We start from the raw sequence: 17,517 nt of genomic DNA on the forward strand, positions 1-17,517 counted from the left end.
TTACAGTAAGAAATTCGAAAATCATGTAAAAAGGCTTCCTCATGTTGCCTGGAGAAGGCAGACTCAGAAAAAACTTCTTTCTCCCAACACCTGTAAGACTAATTACTGCTGTGGCGGCTGTGGGTCACTAATTGTGTCTTGGGGGACATGTCTTCTCTGCCCAGTAAAATTATAAGTTTCTTGAAGTCCAGGTTAATTAATGTCTAGTGCAAAAATTGAGTGATGGAGCTGGAAGGAACTCTGGAGCTCAAAAATCTGGAAATGAGAAAATTGGGGACAAGAAAGGCATAAGTGACAGAGTTGAACTCAATCAGAAGCTTTTGAACTCAGAGCCCAGTGGCTTCTTAACATGTCATTCTCCAAAGTAAGCCACAGATGGACTACTCAAGTACTGCCCCTCAGATGGAAATGGCAAAGGATTTTGTCTTACATTACCCAGACCCATACAATCCAAGTAAAAGAAAGTTAGTACAGCAAAGAACTGAGAATTGGTGCTCAAATACATGTGCACACATGTTCATTGCACTATTATTTATAATAACCAAAAGATAGAAACAGTCTAAATGTTTATTCCTGGATGGCTGCATAAACATAGTGTAGCATATAATACAATGGAATATTATTCAGCCATAAAGAGGAGCAAAGCTTATATATGTTACCTATGGGAGGATCTTAAAAACATTATGCTAGCTGGGTTGGGATGGAGTTCAGTGGTTGATCACTTGCCTAACATGTGTGAGGCCCAGAGTTCCATCCCCAGCAGCACATACAAAGACATATGAAATGGAAATAATTAATAAGTTTTAAATTAGATATAGTTCTCTTGATTACATGAACACAAGCTCCACAATACTGCAACCATTGATCTGATAACCTAGACGGCTTCTGAGTGACTGACGGGAAGGTAGCAAATATAGCTGGAATGATGGACAAAGGGATAATTCATGTCCAGGGTGGGATGGAGCAGGACAGTGAGAGATTTTATTATGCTACTCAGAATAGCTTCCTGGAGCTAGATAGAGAAGGTAAACAGTAGCCTAAGGTTACAGCACAATGCCAATCACCTCATTCACCTCACACCACCAAAAGAAGGGTAAGTATAGTACTATTAGGTATTTTGAGAGAGAGAGATTGAGAGTGCATTCACAAGACTTTTATGGCAGTATATTGGTATATTTTTTACTATTTTATTATTAGTTGTTAATCTCTTACTGTGCCTTATGTATCAATTATACTTTTGAATTTATGTATAGGAATCAACAGTAAGGGCTGGGGATGTAGCTCAGTGGTTGAGCACTTACCTAGCATACCCAGACCCTGGGTTCCATCCTCAGTACTGCAAAAACAAAACAAAAGAAAACAACAAAAACGAAAACAATACCACCTAGTATGTGTAGAGTAGGGTACTATCCAGTTACACACATCCACTGGGTGACTTGGAATGTGTCCCCCCAACAGGGTATACAGCAAGTATGTTGGTTAGAGATAGGCTTTAGAATCAGAACTGGACACAACTCTTGGCTCTGTCAATGGCCATATGGGTGTGCTTGGGCAAGTGATTTAACCATTTCATCCTCAGTTTCTCATCTATGAAATGTGGATGACTCTAAAACCTACTCATGGATTGAATAAAATGTAAAGAGTGCTCAAAAGGTGATACATAGTAGTTTTAGGGAGGTGCATAGGTGACATAGGGTTGGACAACTACCTTTTCCACCCTCCTGAAAGGAGCACTAAATGAGCCAAACCAGTACGGGGCCTTGAAAACGCAACAGCATGCAGTACTCAGCTCAAAGTAGATGACCATCTCAACTTATTATCTGTAGGCAGTCTGATAGCCAGGCACCCAGATTCTCCTGACTAGTAAAGAAGGGATAGGCCCCTCAACAGAGTTTATATGTGTCTTTCACTGACTTTCCTCACTAGTTTCTCACCATGTTTTATACTTATCTGATTTCCACCTGGTTCTCTACTATTGGATCTACAGCTGATTATGTCCTTTAGTAGGCTGCCACGATGTCTGTGTTCTAGTCACTTCTTCTTGATTCTCAGCTCTCCCTTCTTGACTTGAATCCATTCACTTTTCCAGCTCTTCAAGCTCCTTAGCTCACTGAGCAGGCGCTGATAACTAAGCCCTTGATTCTAATCATCTTCCATACTCAAGGCCACCCTAGAGCCCCAAGACCATGGCTTTGGAGAGTAGCTGCTTGGTAAATAAATGAAGATAATGCAAAAAGGAAGAAGTTTTTTTTGAGATGAGATATAAGTAAAAGACAGGAAACATCAGATAGGTAAGAAAAAAGCAAGTAGCTGAGCACAGTGGCATACTTCTATAATCCCAGCTACTCAGGAAGGTGAGGCAAGAGGATCACAAGTTTGAGGCCAGCCTCAGCAACTTAGCAAGACCCCGTCTCAAAATAAAAATAGTTGAGGATGTGGTTCAGTGGTAAGGTACTTGTAGCATGTATGATGTTCTGGGTTTAATCCCTAATACTAAAAAAAAAAGGAGGAAGTAAGAAAAATGAGAACTTTTCTTCAACAGGACAATGACATTAATCTAAATTTTATATATATATATATATATATATATACACACATATATACATATATATATATATACACATACATACATATGCATATGAACACATATATGCATATATAGTTTACATATATACACATACATGTATATAAATATATCATTTTATTTATTTATTTATATTTTTTGAAATGAAACCTTACTCACTATGCCTAGGCTGGTTTTGAACTCCTGAGATCAAGCAATTCTCCTGCTTCAGCCTCTAAAGTAGCTGTGATTATAATCCTTCACCACTGTGCCTGACTCAAATACATAGTTTCAGATGGTAAAACATATATAATTACCATAGAATGCAGAAAAGTCCCCAAATTATCAAATTATATAATCAATAAATTATGTGTTTATGTGCATGTGTAGATGCCACCTCTTGCCCATCTACTAAAAAAAATCATAATATGGTTTGTTATATTTTACCCAATTTAGAATTCCAGTATACCATATATACAGTAATATGAAGATAATGACTTTTTATATATGTATATACCCATGTAACCACAACTTAGATCAAAGATACAGAACACTTTTAGAACCAACCCCAGAAGGTTTTCTGGAATTTCTTTCTTCAAAGTAACTCAAATATCACCTAACAAAAAAAAAATTCATTTCTACATATTTGTTAAAGGCAAGCAGACTTATGAACTCACACTAAAGGAAATAAAGGCGGGAGTCAGAAATCAGACTAGATTATTTAACATTGGAAATTTGAGTATGAAAAGAATTTTTTGTGAACACATTTTTTAGTTACCTCCTTCGCTTGGCTCTGGGAAGTCAAAGGAAGAAAAACAGGGATTCTTTGGAGATGGTAATAGGAAGCGCCCCTTCCTCATTTCTGCCCATTTTTGTGTTTTCTCCTCTCTTTCCTCAAACATGCTGGAATAAGGAACAACATACTCAGAAATACTAAGAAAATGCTGGTTAGAATTATTATCATCAAATGTCAGCCTGGGTGAGGGAAGCTTGCATATGTTAGCAGAGAGGGACATGGGAAAAGCCACCCACCCCCTGCACTGTATTGTACAGCCTGGATTCAGCCCCACGCTCGGACTGTCTGTCCAGGTTTCATAGTTTCTGTGCTCATTTGAATGTGTTATTGTTATAGCAGCAGTAACAGCAGCAGTTCCGCAGACATTGCCCATCAGTGGTTAGAAAATGACAAATGTCAAACTATGTCTGACCCGCTCTCCAACTCTTTTTATCTGTGGTATCTCTTTGGATTAAAAATGCTTGCTCCCTGCTGGGTCTTCTTAAAAATGCATATTGTCTCTCCATATAAAGCCTGAGGTTGATGGTGCTATGGAAAAAATAAGAAGAAAAAGAAGAAGAGAAGAAAAAAAAGAAGGAATTCATTCCAACTTCTCAGGTTTGAAGTTCAAGTCCAAAAACATGTCAGATTAAATAGGCTCTTCAGTAAGAACTTTCTCATGTCCATTAAAAACACTCTGTTGCTTTCTATCTTGAGCTTTGTTTTTGTAGCTCAGCTTCCTGATCCTCAATGCAGAGGAGCAGGTTTCATAAAGTTCAGGGCCAGAGTTGGGGGGAGGGTGCCGTGCCCTTCAGCTCCTTGGAGGCTTGGGAGAGTGAAGCTGACAGCAAATTACTTGTCTTGGGGCCTGGAGCTGTGGCCTACATCTATAATCCCATTGGCTCAGGAGGCTGAGACAGGATGATTGCAAGTTCAAGGCTAGCTTCAGCAACTTAGTGAGACTCTGCTTCAAAATAAATAAAACAAGTCAATACAAAAATGGCTGAGGATGTAGCTCAGTGGCAGAGCACCCCTGGGTTCAATCTACAGTATCAAAAAAAGTATTACTTGTTTAGGATAGAGAATAAAAATGTAATGTGGGGGAGCTGGGGTTGTGGCTCAGTAGTAGAGCACTTGTCCAGCATGTGTGAGGCACTGGGATGGATTCTCAGCACCACATATAAATAAATAAAATAAAGGTCCATCAACAACTAAAAAATATTTTTTAAAAAATGTAATGTGGGTTGCAGTGGAGCTCAGTGGCAGAACACTTGTCCAGCATAAACAAGGTCATGATTTCCATCACCAACATCATACATACAGGCACAAATGCAATGTGCTGTATCACACGTCACCTGATGTCCTTTGAAATCTTGAGCCAAAATGTATCTGAATCCTGGGAACTCTTTTTTCTCAGAAAAAAATGGCAAGTAGAAGACACCATGTTGGAAAATGCCATTACTGCCACAACTACTCTTGTCAGCCCCTGAGCATGGCCTCTGACAACCTTTCATAGGCTTGAAATTTTGAACAAAAAAAGCAAAGAAAGGTCAAGATTGAGGGGTAATGACTAGATGAATGCCAAAGTCCCTTGCAGATCTTACATTCCAGTTGCTTCTGCTATTGAGTTCCCTGCCTTTTGCCTGTGCAATTTTCTCATCAGCTGGGTGAGATGTGGAAGAGTAATATAAATATGTTGGAAAAATGAGTGTTCCAGAAGTGCCTTCACAATCTAAGTGCCAAACTCACAGTGCGAGTGTTTTATTTAATCAAAAGTCTATGAAGAAACAATTTTCTTTCCATGAATGAACCATTTATGTCCAGTGGGCAAATTAGAAAAAGAATTCTCTTCCAATTACATTGAAATGCACATTTGACTTCTAAAGTTGTAGATCAAATTGTATGCAATAAGCTAGAATAATGAATATCTACGGCAAACATTTTGCCATCATATAGAAGTATATTCACTGAAAAGTGGATTTTTTGTCAATAATTAGAAATGTTAATAGGGTGCTGTGGCACATGCCTGTAATCCCAGCCACTTGGGGGCTGAGGCAGGAGGATTGTGAGTTCAAAGCCAGCCTCAACAACTTAGTGAGGCCCTAAGCAATATAGTATTCTTTAAATAAAATACAAAAAAGGGCTGGGGTTGTGGTTCAGTGGTTAAATGCCCCTGGGTTCAAGCCCCACTACAAAAAAATTAATTAATTAATTAAAATTAAAATTAAAAGGGCTGGGGATGTGGCTAACTAGTTGAGTATCTTAGGTTCAATCCCCAGTACTTCCCCAAAATGTTTCCTATAATTCAGACTATAAATAAAAACTTAGGTGCTAAGAAGACTAACCAATTCTCTTCCTATAGCACCTTTGGTCTTTGTTCTTCTATGAACATGGACATGATATGTGATTTTTATGAAAGAGATGAACTTCATGCAACCTTCATCTCAGTTGTAAAGCATGAGAAAATATTGATAGCAGTAGATATGTGGGTATTATCTAAGGATAGTCATGTTACTCTTTGGGCCTCATTTATGTCATCAAGGAAGTGGAGGAAAAAATACCTTCCTGGTAATGAGAATCATATTATATGAAAGTAACTCAGTTCAAAGTTAGGCTCACTGGCACATACCTATAATCCCAGGGACTCAGGAGGCTGATGTAGGAGGATAGCAAATTTGAAGACAGCCTCAGCAATTCAGTGAGACCCTAAGTAACTTAGTGTGACCCTGTCTGAAAACAAAAAGTTAAAAAGGGCAGGGGACGTGGCTCAGTGTTAAAGTGCCTAGGGCTTAATCCCCAGTACCAAATAAAAAAGTAAATCAGATACCTTTCTATACTACAACTTATATATCAATACAAATTATGGATCAATAAAGATATGATTTATGTATCCCAGTACCCCAATACAAAATTATTAGACCAATATACTATCATACCAAATAGAATTTTAGTGCTGGCAGAGGTGGATCTGAGTAAATTCTAAAGTAGGTAGAATTTATAATAATCATAATAATGATAATGACAACTTCTGTTTATTGAGCCTACTTTTAGGCCCCCTTGAGAGAAGGGATTTTTTTTATTAAAGCATTATAGTTATACACAGTACTTGGGTTCATTTTGATGAAATCATACATGCATGAAATTTGATTTACTCCATTTCAGTCCATGTCCCCCCTTCCCTCCTCTCCTCCCTCTCCCTATTCTCCTTCTTCTACTCCTAGTGAATTTCATTTTGCTCATTTATTTATTTATTTATTTATTATTGCTGCTTTCTACATACACATAAAGGTGAAATTCCCTATGGTATATTTATATACGTTCATAACATGATTTTGTTATATTCATTCTTTATTTCCTCCCATTTCCTGTCTTTTCTCCTTTCTTCTGGATCTCCTTCTCCTCTACTGATCTGCCCTATATCCTTGTTATCTGATCCAGCCCCCAACACACATCTTTCCCTTATTTTGTTCTAGAAGCCTTTTTAAAGAAATCATAAGGGTATCTCCAAAGATTAAAAGAGTGCTGGCCCTCAATGAACAGTTGCTTGTTTGTTTTTTAAATCTTTTTTTTTCTGTTTTTTTGGTCCTGGGGATCCAACCCAGGGATTCTCTACACTCCTAGACCCCCACCCTACCTTTTTCTTTAAAAAAAATTTTTGTAGTTGTAGATAGACAGAATGCCTTTATTTTATTTATTTATTTTTATGTGGTGCTGAGGATTGAACCCAGTGCCTCACACATGCTAGGCAAGCGCTCTACCACTGAGCTATAGTCCCAGCCGAACCCCGTTTTTTGTTTTTTTGTTTTTTGAGACAGGGTCTCACTAAATTGCCCAGACTGGGCTTGAACTTGTGATCCTCCTGCCTCAGCCTCCTGAGTCACTGGGATTACAGGTGTGTGCTAAGTTGCCCAGCAAGAGACACTTGTTGATAAAAGAAAGAGTAATGGATAAATAAATGAATGCTTTGTACCCTGTAGTGTGCTAAATGCTTTCCCATTACTTTAAGGTATATGTATATTCTACTCCATTCCTGGTGCCAAGGACACAATAATGATAGACAAGTGCTAGGCCAAGAGGAACACCTTTTTTTTTCCCCTGTGATGCTGGGGGTTGAACTCAGGGCCTGGCATATGCAAGGAAAGGGCTCTACTGCTCAGCTACATCCACAGTCCGGAATGCTTTTCATATATTTTCTTTTTAAATACAGTGTAGGTGTGACACAGGAGAAAAAGTGAGGCTCAGGGAGAATAAGTTACTTATCAAAGGTCACACAGAGAGTAAGTAAGTAGCAGAACCAGGATTTATCTCTCAGTCTGCCTAACTCCATAGTCTTTTACTCAGTGTGACACTGCCTTTCTTCTTTCTTTGTTTTAATTGCTTTTATTTTTGCCTTCAGACAGAACCCCTGGATGAAGAAATGTTGGGACTTTATCACTTTGTTGAGAAGATTGCAATTACCTGACTTGTGTCTCTTCACTGCATCCAGTGCCTCCCCAAATCATTCTTTCCAAAACACTACTTCAATCTTCTCACTGTCTGCTTATAAAAAATTTTTTGTTGTTGTTGCTGTTGTTCTGTTTTGTGTTTTGGTGCTGGGGATGGAGCCCAGTGTCTCACAGATGCTAAGCACTCACTCCACCACTGAGTTATACCTCCAGCCCTCACTCTCCACTTATAAATCTTCAGTGTTGATAGGATCATGTGCTTTGTGACCCCAGGTTCATGTGCTCCCATTATCTGGCAACTGATTTCATAATAGTCTCCTGGATGAACCTGTATACAGTCAAGATAATGTCTTCATTGGCCTCTAGTGGCCTCTTGTCCCCACCCTCTCTGTCTACCTATGGGACTCCTTCCCATCTTGTATGATCTAAAGGAGGTCCACTGTCTTTACCACCCGCCTCGTACTGCTTTCAAAGTTTATTGGGCAAGTTTTGGGTTTAGGGCATGGAGAAAAGTGATTGTCATTGAACTGGAACTTTGATTGCTTCAGTTTAAATTTTGGAATGCATTTTTCCATCCATAATCTGGGGGAAATAATTGTTAGAGTCTGTAAACAAGTCTCCATGGCGCCTGGCAAAATGCCAGAGGGAGTGGTTTGTGAAGTAATGCCATCTAGCCATTAAGTGTGGAGATTCCTTATTGGTTGACTGCGAGCCATTAAGTGTGGAGATTCCTTATTGGTTGACTGATGTATCTAGTTTATGCTAATTAGATAAGCTGTGTGGAATGTATAAATACTGCTCCTGTCCTGCAATAAACGGCTCCCACTCCTGCTGTATCAACGTACACAAGTTGTTCGTTACCTCCCGGTAATTTTGCTGCAGCCGGACTGCGGCAAATAATATTTTTCAGATAACAGTATATGAAAGTAATTCCTAAACTCCATATTACTAAATAAATATCAGTTATTATTGTGTGATACTTAAAAATGATGCTGCAGGAAGATTTTGTGACCATCACTGGATGGTTCCATGAAGAGAGTTTTAGATGCTAAGGGACCTGGTAGGTGGTTAGCTTTGCAGTTCACAGAAGAGGTAATAGAATAATCTTGAGAAGGGTTAATGACCATAGAAGGAAAAGGAGACATAAAGGACCCAGTGATTAATGAAAATTCAACATATCCTGGTGATTAATGAAGAGAAAACAAATGGGACAATTCTGACATTGGGGGAACAGTGGACAACACTGGAACATATTGGACAAGATAGTGATGGGGATCTGGAACTGGTGGCTAAATCTGTAAACATAGATGAGCTCTCTACAGGGGAAAAAAAAGTAGGCAAACTTCAGAAGTACAGAAAGAATACTGGAGGGAGATCATGGAATTTTGCAGATAAAAACAGACTACACACTTTAGTTCTTGGGAGGTGGCTGATCCTTTAATAACTGGTACAGTCAGCCCTCCATATTTGTGCATTCCCCATCCAGGAATTCAACCAACCACAGATCAAAAATATTTTTTAAAAAGTCTGTACTAAACTTGTACAGACTTTTTTCTTGTTATTATTCCCTAAGCAGTGTACTATAATAACTATTTACATAGCATTTACATTGTATTAGGTATTATAAGTAATCTCAAGATGATTGAAAGTTTACAGGAGGGGGCTGGAGATATTATTCAATGATAGGCACTTACCTAGCGTGGCTTGCCTAGCATGCATGAGACACTGGGTTCCAATCCCCAGCATGGCCCAGAACAAAAACAGAACACCACAACCAAAGGAGAATGTCTGTAGTTTGTATACAAATATTCTGACATTTTAAATCTGTTGTTTTATAGTACTGGGGATTGAACCTAGGGCCTTTCACATGCTAGACAAGTGCTCTATCACTGAGCCACATCCCTAGCCCTAGAACCAACCTTTGTCCAGCGCAAGTAGTCAGAAGATACAGCTTGCTTAGTTGCCTGAAAAAGTGAGGTATGGGCAAAAAAGGAAAGCTAGTGGATGAAATCTGTGCTGAAGACATGCTAAGTTTGTCCAGCACAACTTTAAGCATTCTGAAGTAATTGCTAAATTTTAAAAATCAGGAGATTTCAAATACAAATATAGGTTTTTATTCCCCTGGGAAAACGCCCATCTGGTAAACTGGTACCGTTGCAGGCAATAGTTGTGCAAATAAAAATAGAGCCTAAAGGATCTCTTGGAGGCTTGGGGTGGAGGAAACCTCAAAGAAAGTATGGTTTCTGTTGAGGATCAAGTGTGGTAGTCACTTTGAAAACTGCTTTGAAGGCCTAGAAGCAGGAACCACTAACACTGCTTGTAGGACTCCAGGAAAGCTTTCCGGAAGAGGTGACATCTCAGATGAGTCTTGAAGGATGAATATGAAAGAATTGTCTAAGAAATAGAGGGGAATAAAAGAGCATTCCTAGAAGACATAGGGTAAGGGTGCCAGTAACTGTGCCATGATAGACAAGCACATGTTCTTATGTGGCCAAGCCAACAATTTATCCTAATTAAGGAGGGGATGCCATTATCTACTCCCCATGCTCATATTTGACAATCAGGGATCTTCCCCAGTAGGTCAGCAAAAGTGCCCCAAGAGTTGAGAGAGAGAGAGAGAGAGAGAGAGAGAGAGAGAGAGAGAGAGAGAGAAAGAGAGAGAGAGAGAGAGAATCTGACTCTTTTTTCTCTTGGCTTTAAGGACAGCCACATGCAAGTGTAATCTTCTTCTTCTTCTTCTCCTTTTTTTTTGGATTGAACCCAGGGCATTGTGCATGCAAGGCAAGCACTCTACCAACTGAGCTATATCTCCAGCTCCTGCAAGTGTGTTCTTTATTCCCTCTGCCCACCAGCAAATGACCCCCTGACTCCATGCCGCACCAGGAGAAATCCCTCACCTGGGAAAACCGAATCTACCATAAGCACATTTTATCTAAGTGAGCCTTTACATATAGTATATTAAACTGTAAACTCCTTTTTGCTTATACATCCTCCCTCCCTCTAAGACTGAGCACTCTGGCGTGTAGTATGTGCTCAATGGACATTTATTAATATGAAGCAGGGACACTTCTGTAGGATCTGGGAAGTTGCACATTTACTGTTGACCCTAAATGAGAATTAGAGCACTGTGCTTTCTGACCAAAAATAGCATGGGATTTAGTCAGAGACCTTAGATTTCAGTCTTAGTTCAGTCAGTCAAGAGCTCTGGGGCTGTAGATGAGTCACATAACCTTGCTTATCTATTTTTTTAAACTCCAAATTTTATTTTTTTGGGGGATACTGGGGATTGAACCAGAGTATACTAAGCACATGCTCTATCAATGAGCTACACCCCCAGCTCCCCCGCAAATACACAAGTTTTCTGAATTACATGGGTGTACCTGGAAAAACTACAAAAAATGGAACAGTAGTCATTTATAAAAAGGAATGAAGTACTGATATATGCTACCACACTGATGAACTTTGGAAGGCATGATAATAAGTGAAAGAAGCCAGACATATTTATGATTTCACTTGTATGGAATGACCAGAATAGGCAAATCCATAGTCAGAAAGCAGATAGGTAATTTCCAGGGACTGGAGGGTACATGGTTTTGTTTTGGGATAATGAAAATGTTCTGAAGCTAGACATGGTGTATGGCTGTACAACATTGATTATATTAAGTGCCACCTTACAATGGCACTTTAAAATGGTTACAATGGCCTGAGAACTCATTCAATCTTGCATTCTACACACAGCCTCCAATCCAGAGAATCTGTAAGGAGTAGGTGCCTTTCCACTGAGAAGCCTCATAGGAAGAGAAGAGTTGAGTAGGCAGAGAGGGGAGGCAGACTAAGCGAAGGACACCTGAACAGCTTCCCTTCTGGATGATAGATATTTGTTTCCTTGATTGCCAGTTGTTCACCCTGTTTGTATTTAAATGAAAGGAGGCTTTGAAGTGGGAGCCACCTCTGAACAAGGCTTGGGGTTTCTGGCTCCGATGGTAAAGTTCAGACTTGTTGAGATCTGTTTGTAGTCACAGGTTACTGTTTCTGGTGGAAAAGCCTCAAGTTTTGGTTAATAATAAATTAGGAGGCATAGAGGGAGTAAATTTGAGGGAGGGGCAAGGAATGAGTTCCTCCTGGACTTGATGTGAGAGGCAGTTTTCTAATTTGGCCCTGTGGTTTAGGAGAATCCTTTTTCTCTTATAGTCACTGGGTTTTATTTTATTATTAATGTTGGTTGCATCTCAGATCATATTCTCCTTGGTGAAGAACATCTTTAAATAAGTGCATCAATAAAAGTTAAAAGTGCTGGGCTAAGCCCTAGCAATGCCTTGAGGACCTCATGATTATCAGTTTAAGGAAAACTTGGATTATTTGAAAGTTCCTTGAAGATGGCTGGCGACTCAATGATAGTTTAGTTTGTGTATTCAGAAAAATTGCTCTCTTCAGAGTTACATGTTCTGCCAACCCACAGAAATTGGAAGTCCCAGTTACAGACTTCACAATCTGTTTATGCTGATGATCTCCAACAGTTAACACAATGCAGAGGAGCCTGCAGTGGGCATTCTAAACAACAGCTAAGCTGATATCTACAGCTCTTCATAGCCAACCATGTCAACGTGGTTTACAAACAACAGTGGAGGACTTCTCAACAAACCCTCTGAGGGCGATAATTGTAATGACGGTTCATATCTTCACCCTATGTAATTTTATGGGAATTGAGAGTCTAGCCAAATAATAAGTTCCAGCCCTTTTTATCTGCCCAGTTCCCAGCACACTCCCGAGGTGTCTGAGGCACTTCTCACCCTAACCTCTTAAAGCAGATTGTAACAATAACAACAGTAATGACAAGTTCCCAATCTGCACAGTTCCCTTCATTAAAGGAGCCCTGGGAGCTTCAAAAACACTCATTAATGGAATCTGTCAAAACTTGGAAGGTACTAGCTCATTCCCAGTTTTCTGGTGGCTAAGTGGTGTGAGGGGGAAGAAGGTTTAGGGGGTCTTCTGCTCCATTAGTCCCTGTGACCCTGCAGTCAAGAGTCTTGGGTTCTGGACTCACCTCCCCTAAGTGCTACTATCAAATTGCTTTCTTTTTCTGGGGTTGCAGTTCCCTTACATACACAAGATGGGGTTGGACCTGAAGGTCTCCAAGTTTTCCAGAATTAACCCTGACTTTGTCCCCTTGGCTTGAGGTTCAGGTGTTGGGTGTTTTTCACGCTTCAGGGTTTGATTAGACTTTTTGCCGAACCAGGAGCGGGGTGAGGGTGACATGGGGTGGGGTGAGAGTGAAGAATGCCTGCCAGAGTCAGGGACATGTCAGAGATTCCTGAGCCCTTTTGATGGGAAGCAGGTCTGAGATGGTAAGGTGAGGCTCTAGGGCCATTTCGGATTTCCAGGACCCTCTGGTGCCGGCAGCGAAACAATGAGAGTAACGTGGACGACTTCCTCCCCTAGCCCAGGAGTTGGACGGCTGCGGGGTGGCAGCGGGGAGGCAGGTATCCCAGCGGGAGGGCTCCTCGCGGCTTTGGCCTGCGGAAGGCTCGTCAGGTGGCCTCGCAAAGAAGGCCTATGGCTCAGAAGTGGGCTTAGGGACAAATCCCAAGCCTCCCGGTTCCCCAGAACTTGGGCCCGTCATCCGGGAGAAATTGGATTTTCCTCTATGGGTGGGGGGCGGCAAGCAGGCTCCCCGCCTCCGAGGAGGAGGGGAGGAGGGAGGAGTCCGACGGGGCGTGTCGCGCGAAGGAGCGCCGCGCGCCCGGTGCGGCCCCCTAGGAAGTGGATTTGGCTGCTCCGGATCCAACCCCGCTTCCAGGTTTTCTCCCGGCCCGGCCCTGCGTGCTCCCGCCTGTCTCCGGGCCCCCCCCCAACGCCGCCCGCCCCCTCCCCCTTAGTGCCTCCCGCTTGGCCAAGTTTGCCGAGCGTCGCTGAGCAAGCCGGCCAGTCAATCAGCGGCAGAGCTGAGAAGGGCACAGCGGTGCGGCCGAGGGCAGAGTGAGCCGAGCTGACTCGAGCTAGGCGAGCGGACCAGCGCCGGGCAGCCCGAGCCGCGCTCAGGAGCGCCAGCCGACGCTGCCCACACCCTCCGCGGTCCTGCGGCGTCTGCCACCTTCCCTTCCTTCTTCGCGCCCCTGTCCCTGCTCCGCCACTCGGTCAGCTTACCCGGTTCCCTGCCCCGCGGAGCCCTCGAGGTCACTAGCCAGTGCCTCCGCTCCCTTGGGCCGCGCACCGTCTCCACACCCTCCTCCTTCTCCTCCTTCTGATCCCCCAGCCAGGAGCCTGGCACCAGGGACCTTTGCCTGACGCGAGGCCCAGCTCTACTTTTCGCCCCGCGTCTTCTCCTCCTCCTGCTCTCCTCCTCCTCTTCCCCTTCACCAACTCTAATTCCTTTGCTCTTTTGCTCCACTTGGGAGCCACCGACTCCGCGCCCCTCGGCCCGCTCCCGCAGCGCCCTTTCCCGTCCCGTCGCATCCAGTTCCAAAGGTGGGGGAGCGTGCCCATCCCTGCCCGCATCATGGCACGGCTCGGCTTGCCCGCACTTCTTTGCACCCTGGCGGTGTTTAGCGCCGCGCTGCTGGCTGCTGAGCTCAAGTCGAAAAGTTGCTCGGAAGTGCGACGTCTCTATGTGTCCAAAGGCTTCAACAAGAATGATGCCCCGCTCCACGAGATAAACGGTAAGTGGGAACCCCCCGGGGCGGGTGCAGAGGCAGGCACCCTGAGAAAGGGCTGCGGACGCCCTCCCGCGCTGGTGCCCGCGCGGAACCCAGGACCCAGGTAGTGGAGAGGGAGAAATGGGCAGGCGAGAGAAAGTGAGCGAGCCAGCCCCCGCGAAGAAGAATATGCCTCGCGGGTGCGGCGGCCCCCAGGCAATGCGAGTGTAGGGGCGCCGCCAGTTTGCCCAGTGCCACTCCCGCGCACTGCTTCTAACTCTCCTCGCGGTCTTTCCAGTCTTGGGAAGCCACTCTGGCCCTCAGAATGCGTGTCACCGGCTCTCTCGCCTTTTCCGGGTTGCAGTCTTTACTGGCTCCCCGCTTTGTTGTGTGGGTGACCAGAGGCCGGGTGGGGGTGGGGGAACCTCCTAGAACTTGCAGATGCCGGGGGGCGCAAGACGTGGAACTTGGTGTTTCATTGATGTTCTTTTAAAACCCCCTCCCCGCCTCTCTTCCACCGCTGACACGGATTAGGAGTTTTAGTAGCTGCAAAGGCTTTAGAAGCCGCTTTTAAAAAGCGAGCGACCTTCCCCCCGACTCTCTACCCCTCCAAACCCTGACTTTTCCAAACTCTCCTGCTTTCCGGAAGGTGCTGGACAAGAAGGGTATCCCCCCCTCCCTTTCTTTTTTTTTCTCACCTTATTTTAAGGGTTAATCGCACATTCAATTACAGACCTTTGAAAGGACTGATTACAGGAAACCTGAATCTCAGTTTGGAGATGGTTATGCAAATGAAGACGGCTTAGCCTCTGAAAAAGTTCACCGGATTTCAGCGCTGGGGGCTGCAAGGGTGTTTGCGAAAGCCCTTTTCCGAGCGCTGGGGAGGCAGCGTTCCGGGGGGCGCCCTCGGCCTTCGTCGTGAGGCTGGCGGCGATGCCGGGGTGGGTCCTCTCCCGGTCGCATTCGCACATTCGCAGCAGCCAACTGTTGCGCTCAGCCCTGCGGGCTGCGCTGGGGCTGGTGACGGCAGCGGCGGCGCAGGTAGCCTGTTCGCCCTGGGGGCTCAGAAAGAGCCACGAATCTAGCTGGCTGGTGGCCAGCACATCCTAACAGAGGAGTGAGCGATTCTTGCCCCAGGGGCCGAGCCTCCATTCCGAACCTTTCATGGAAGTGAGCACAGCCCGCCTTAGCCTCGCCTGCTGGTTGCCCGGGTAGGGCAGGCAGGGGGCCGGCAGCCAGCAAAGGAAATACTGTAATTTTAACCAGGCGCTTCCAAAGGCTTAGGAAGACTTGGGGACCATTTTTTGGAAGGGCTATTAATAACCCTGGAGATTAAGTGCAGTCATCAATTACATATAAATTACAAAGGTAATTGAGGGAAGTTGCTGGGCACTTTCGGAGTGTAACCGGCATATGTCTAGAAATAGAACCGAAGAAATTGTTGGAGTAGCCCAGGCGCCCACTGCACCTTGGCAGTTATCAAATAACTAGCACACTACTGATTAAAGACTGTTTGCCCTTCAGCTGCCTGTCTTTTTGGGAGCTCAAGTATGTCCTCAGAGCTGCACGATTTTATTGGTTGTAGAGCCCTGAAAAGCCCTCTTTCTTTCCCCTTTTCCTCCCGCCCAGCCAGAAAAAGTGACGTGAACCAGCAGCCACTGAAGCTTGGGGGCTCTGCAGGTCAGACCTGGGATCTTTGTGCCCTGCACAGTTTGGGCCTGGGTGCAGTGGAGATGATTGGCGTGAAGGTTACAGTTGTCATTCCCACGTTTTGAAGGGACAGATGCAGCTATGAACTTAATGGGAAAGTGACAAGTTTTCATCTTCTGCTCATGCAAACAATATAAGCCTTTGAGATAGACTGGAGGCATTCAGGGAGTGGGCTGTGAAATTCCCCTCCCCAGTTTCTCCAGCTTTGCTCTGTGCAGTCTAAAAATGGCAGGGCATCTTTCCTAGCCAGCATCTCAGGAAAAAGGAAGCTTGAAAGGTGCTCAGAGACTCCCATGCTCTAGGTGTTCCCTTTGATTGTTATGGTCCCTGTGACACACCTGAAGAGAATTTTTGCATAAATGTCTATGTGAACCCACCACCCCAGATAGGGGAGTTATTAGTGACCAGCAGCAGGAAATGGAAGCTAATGTGCTCACACCCAAAACATTTTATTCTTTTTGTCTTGTCCTTCATCTCCCTCCCAGGGCTGCTGCTTTTATTTCCCCTTTTGAATGACCTACTGGACTGCATTCTCCTGAGGAACAAAGGAAGTGCCTTTTTAGCTGGAATCCTTGGAAGACCACCAAGGACTTTAGCTCATGCAGTGCAATTTCGCACCACTTTCAACAATAACAAAAATGCATGACTGAATGGCTCAAAAATGTGGAGTGTTAGAAGCATTCGTTTGAGTCTAGGACACTGTCACAACACAGACAGACCCAAGTAAATACCTTTAGAAGGCCAGTATAGAAACAGGGGTAATCTTTACCATTGCCTTGGCCTCTCTAGATGCATATATTAGCCTTATCTCCTTTTATTACTAATCTAATTTGGGTCATTTTTTGGGGGATAGTCAATATAGTGACCTGTATTAGGCCTAGGTGTGATTTTTTTTTTTTCTTCAATGCAAAACATCCAGGACTGGACTGCTTTCTAGGCAAAGGTCACAATGTCTGGGTGCCTGGCTCATTGAGTCCAAGTTTAAGGTTTTATTCTCAGTGGTCTTGCACTTGCCTTCTACAGGTTTGAACAGACTTTAAGAATACTCCATGTTGTGAAGGAGCCTCAGTCATAGATCATAATTAGGGTAATCTGATGTGCTCTCAAGGGTGTCAGGGAGTATATCATGCTGACAGGGCTTCTAACTGAGGTCCTGAATTGCCTATTGACTTGACCCCTGTACTTCTCAAACCATGAGGAGCTCAGATGCCAAGACTAAAAGGGATCATTAACAAAAAAGATGCATTTTTGTTCAGCTTTCAATGGCCATATCTTTTTTAGAGTGCCTACTATGTGTAGTATTCTGTGCTCAGCATCATGGAGGCAGCAAGAAGTGAAGGAGGGGCCTCTGCCACCAGGATCTTGCCTGGTAGTAGGGAGATAAGCCATGCA

At 43.7% G+C, this 17,517-nt stretch overlaps 1 protein-coding gene across 1 annotated transcript in view; it reads left to right on the plus strand.

Moving 5' to 3' along the window:
* Positions 1-13,695: 13,695 nt before the first annotated feature.
* The window catches only part of Gpc4 (glypican 4), a 118,832-nt gene continuing 115,010 nt past the window's right edge, over positions 13,696-17,517 (plus strand). The window contains exon 1 of the mRNA XM_046467816.2: positions 13,696-14,439. Within this exon, the coding sequence (XP_046323772.1) occupies positions 14,280-14,439 (160 nt within the window). The 5' untranslated portion in view covers positions 13,696-14,279. The remainder of the gene's footprint in view (positions 14,440-17,517) is intronic.

This window comes from Marmota monax, unplaced genomic scaffold (assembly GCF_021218885.2).
Source record: "Marmota monax isolate L192 unplaced genomic scaffold, Marmota_monax_Labrador192_F-V1.1 WCK01_AAM20220418_F8-fsc00054, whole genome shotgun sequence".
In the NCBI taxonomy this organism is placed as follows: Eukaryota; Metazoa; Chordata; class Mammalia; order Rodentia; family Sciuridae; genus Marmota; species Marmota monax.